This window comes from Anomaloglossus baeobatrachus, chromosome 7 (genome assembly GCF_048569485.1).
Source record: "Anomaloglossus baeobatrachus isolate aAnoBae1 chromosome 7, aAnoBae1.hap1, whole genome shotgun sequence".
NCBI classification, from domain to species: Eukaryota; Metazoa; Chordata; class Amphibia; order Anura; family Aromobatidae; genus Anomaloglossus; species Anomaloglossus baeobatrachus.
Genome location: NC_134359.1, coordinates 56,782,043 through 56,786,430, shown reverse-complemented (window position 1 = coordinate 56,786,430; position 4,388 = coordinate 56,782,043). Strand labels below are relative to the sequence as shown.

The 4,388-nt window shown below is 39.5% G+C and overlaps 1 protein-coding gene across 1 annotated transcript; it reads left to right on the top strand.

Moving 5' to 3' along the window:
* Positions 1–1,035: 1,035 nt before the first annotated feature.
* LOC142246620 (uncharacterized) lies at positions 1,036–3,735 on the top strand. Its single transcript, XM_075319689.1, has 4 exons — positions 1,036–1,049; positions 2,564–2,583; positions 2,681–2,766; positions 2,869–3,735. The coding sequence occupies exons 1-4, from the start codon at positions 1,036–1,038 to the stop codon at positions 3,406–3,408; spliced, it is 660 nt and encodes a 219-aa protein (XP_075175804.1). The 3' UTR covers positions 3,409–3,735.
* The last annotated feature ends 653 nt before the right edge of the window (positions 3,736–4,388 follow it).

The window sequence follows — 4,388 nt, the reverse complement described above, 5'->3', positions numbered from 1 at the left end:
AGAGGACACTGCTGACCATAAGAGCTTACACTCTTCAGTATAGAGAGGACACTGCTGACCATAAGAGCTTACACTCTACAGTATAGAAAGGACACTGCTGACCATAAGAGCTTACCCTCTACAGTATAGAGAGGACACTGCTGACCATAGGAGCTTACACTCTACAGTATAGACAGGACACTGCTGACCATAAGAACTTACACTCTACTGGACAGAGAAGAAACTGCTGACCATAAGAGCTTACACTCTACAGGAGAAAGATGACCCTGCTGATCATAAGAGCTTACACTCTGCAGAAGAAGGAGAGTTACCCAGTGACTCTGTACATAGAAAATTGCCCTTCTGTAAAAACTGTGCTCCACTGGGAACTTCTGATTAATGATTGCCCAGGTTCTGATCACCACTGTAGAAGGTGTGATAATCCATAGACGTCATAGAGTGTTGGAGGAAAAAGGAGAACCTGGAGGAAACCCATGCAAATATGGGAGAACATACAAACTCCTTGCAGATGTTGTCTTTGGAGGGATTTGAACCCAGGACTGTAAAGCAGGCGTGCTAACCACTGAACCACTATGCTGCCCATAACACAAAGTCAGGGATTATGAGGGATTATAGTCAGATGTGTGAGTAAATAGAGAAAAACTGGGTGAGGAAAAGTCAAACTCAACTGCAAAGGTGAGGCTGAAGAAGACAATTTCATGCCAGGACAGAGCACAGCAAAAAGTGGCAACAATTTCACAGCAGACGAGGTATCAAGATTTGTCGTTCAAGTAATTGTAAAGATGCACCAAGAAATGGGCGACGTTGAGCTCTGAACATGCAGAGAAGGAAACGGCAGCAGATGAAAGACAGAACATGAATCAGAAAATATACCTAAACCCCATCAGCTCAGAACTTATTGCAACCAATGGATCCCAGTGATGATATTGGAGTCAGGCTGAAACCTCGGCCACAGTCAGGTTCATTAAGTTAAAGGTCAGTAATGTAGAAATAACCATCAGCCGTGTGAGAAAAAAGGAAATTATGTAAAATATCATGTTCAGGAAGAGGTAATTGAAAATACCTGATGTATGTAAAGTGCTGTGGAATTAATAGCGCTATATAAATGAATAAAATTATTATTATTATTATTACTTTAATTTATAATTAACTCCTTCATGCACCGATACTCTAATAATATTTAGAATATAATGTTCTGACAATATCGATAGTGCTATTTTAATTAACTGTGTATGAAAATGTAAAGCTGCTCCCCCAGATTATCTCCCCAGCTTCTTATATTAAACAGAGTTATAGCACGTCTATATGAAATGCACTGGGGAGAAATGGGAGCGTCCTGTCTCTTTAAATTCTGTGTGTTGCATGACACTGGTCAGCAGCCAATAAGATTGCTGGATTTGAATCTGAAAAGATAAACATAAACAAACTGTCGCTCTCCTCAGTGTTTTACAGACAGTGACGAGTGGAGTTGTATATCGGTGAGCAGCCGCCATCACATCCCCTGATGACCTGACACTGATTTATCTAATCTCCTCGATGCTTCTTTCCTGTTATCTGGAATCCGCTGATGGTTTTATTAATTCACCTAAACTCAAAACAGGCGAGAATACCGGGCAGAGCAGAGAATTCTGCCACAACAGCTGCTGTCACCGGCCACTAGGGGGTGCTATGAGTACAATCTGTATTTACTGGTGCACTGTGCTAACCCTAGTGGCTGCAGGAAAGCCGAAGTTTATGTTTAGGTTACACAGGACACTGCTGCCGGTATCATTTATTGGGGCATTATTTACAGCTAATGTCAGTGGGATTAGTGTCCTGGCACTGTTATTGGGGGTCAGGCTCTATGTGCTGGTAATGAAGTCACTTTCGCTGTCATTTTTCTGGGGTTACTTGTTTTTATTTGCATGAAGAACATAGGAATCCATGTTTGCCATATATCTGTATTTACAGGCCCCAGTACAATCATCAATGTACAGTGTTTTCCATGTGGTATTACCTATACTGGAGACTCTACAAACACCCAGAATAGACTGGATTTGCTCATGTTGCCTCTATGTATGGGTGTAATGTGGTCTAATACTTGGGGGGACGCTCACTATGAATATGTGTGGGAAGCTGCGGTGTTTGTTCTCTATCAGATCTGTGGCTAAATCTTTTTTGGATTCACAGATTTTCCTATGGAGTTGTCAATGCATGAGATTTACAAGATGGCACGGAGCTGCAGCTCTCTGGAAGTCCGCAGCTTTATTATACAAGGACCCTCGTTCTATTGTCCATCCTTGATGGGTGATAAGTGGACACTCATCAGATTCTGTTTTATTTAGGACGTCTACCGCCGCTGGCACTGCATCTTCAGTTCTGGATACTTATCATGTGAGATTATTATTTTGTATAATAACAATTACCAGTTAATATGAGAATAAAGTGTCATTCCTATAATCCAGCATTTAATAATCCAGAACATGTATTAGTCCAGCACAGAATTACACCACATTGCAGATTGAGCAGAAAGTCAGTTAGAAAATAGTTTTCCATAGTAATTTGTGTGATTTTCTTTGCACAGAATCATTCACAATCCAGCAGGTCATTGTGATTTGGGTTAAAGGAATTTTCCTGTAATTTTAAGGATTTTTGGACATTGTATGATTGATCCCATTATCTGCTTGTTTTTTCTCTCCAGCTCGTCCCAGCACCAAGGAAGAGGCAGAAGACCAACTGCTCATCTACAGCGCCAGATTCCTGCCATCACCGATCTTCAATATGGAGGTGACTGATCACTCCGCATATTATGTCCTCGTGTTCTCTCCATTGATCCATTGATGTAAAGGAACGTCTCAGCAGACAATTAACTTGCTTTTTTTTTCTCAGCGCCTGATGCCGACCAACCGCGAAGCCCAGGAAAAATATCTTCCATTTCCTTTACATGAAAAAAAACCTCAGCCGCCATCAGTGATGCCAGAGCCGCCATCAGTGACGCCAGAGCCGCCATCAGTGATGCCAAAGCCGCTATCAGTGACGCCAGAGCAGCTGAATGAAGAGGAGATAGCGGAGCCAATGGAGGTCACAGACCAGGAAGAAAATGAGAAAAAAGACACTAAGAAGACGCCAGAGCAGCGGAATGAAGTGGTGATATCCGAACCAATGAAGTATCGGGAGGTGAAAGACCTGGAAGAAGATGAGAAAGAAGACACTAAGAAGAAAGAAAAGAGAGGTTCAGGAGCTAAACGACGAATGGTGCAAAATACCACAACAAGCATTCAGAACCAGCCGGCACAGTTATCGAGATCAGAACCAGCCAGCAAAGAGACAACGAGATCAGAACCAGCCGGCACAGAGTCAACGACTTCAGATGCACCTGGCAAAGAGACAAAGACTTCAGAAAAAGCCAGCAAAGAGACAACAAGTTAAGGAGCAGCCGGCACAGAGTCAGATGATCTGCCAGCAGTCCATATTCAAAAACATCAGCACCAACCTCAGTAAAAAAAAAAAAAACACCATATGGACCAACCTCTTCAAAGCGATGAGACGCTGATGGACTATGGCCCCAACATACAAGCTGTAAGAACATAAACAGCATAAAATCTGGTAAGTATAATAATAATAATAATAATAATAATAACAACCATAAAATAGTAATTATTAGGTTTAGAAATAGGTTAAAAATGTAGTAAAAGTATTAAAAAGACTTATATAATAAGAGCAGGTATAATAATATAATAATCTCAGCAGGTTTGATCCAGGGTTCTCGGACTGATTGCCTTTTCCCGGGGTCGAGAAGGAATTTTTCCCCCTGAGACACAAATTGGCTGAAGGTGTCCAGGGGTTTTTGCCTTCTTTTGGATCAACAGCTTTAGGAATAGGGATCTAAGTTATAATTTTAGTAAAATATCAATACAAATGTTAGTAATAATAGTAATAAAATAGCAATAATCCATACATATCTAGAAAAAAATATTACAGAGTAGAATAATAATAATAGAATAGTAATAAGATCAGTAAAATAGCAACAAACTAAACATAGCATAAATAATAGTAATAATAATAATAATATTACAGTATTTATTATAATGACTAGAATAATTAGTAAATAATTAATAGGTATTACATTATTATTAAGAATAATAACATAATACATTATTAGATACTGTCAGGTTTGATCTAGGGTTCTCGGACTGATTGCCTTTTCCCGGGGTCGAGAAGGCATTTTTACCTCTGAGACACAAATTGGCTGAATGTGTCCAGGCGGTTTTGCCTTCTTCTGGAACAGCTTTAGGAATAGGGATCTAATTAATAGTAAATAGAGAAATAATAGTAACATTAGTAATAAAAATCATAATATTAGAAAGAATTGAAATAGTATTTAAAAAAATAATAGTAATATAAATTAT

Coding starts and splice junctions, on each gene's coding strand:
- LOC142246620 (XM_075319689.1), top strand. Junction 2,584..2,680: donor AATCATTCACAATCCAGCAG/GTCATTGTGATT, acceptor TTTTCTCTCCAG/CTCGTCCCAGCACCAAGGAA. Junction 2,767..2,868: donor CACCGATCTTCAATATGGAG/GTGACTGATCAC, acceptor TTTTTTTCTCAG/CGCCTGATGCCGACCAACCG.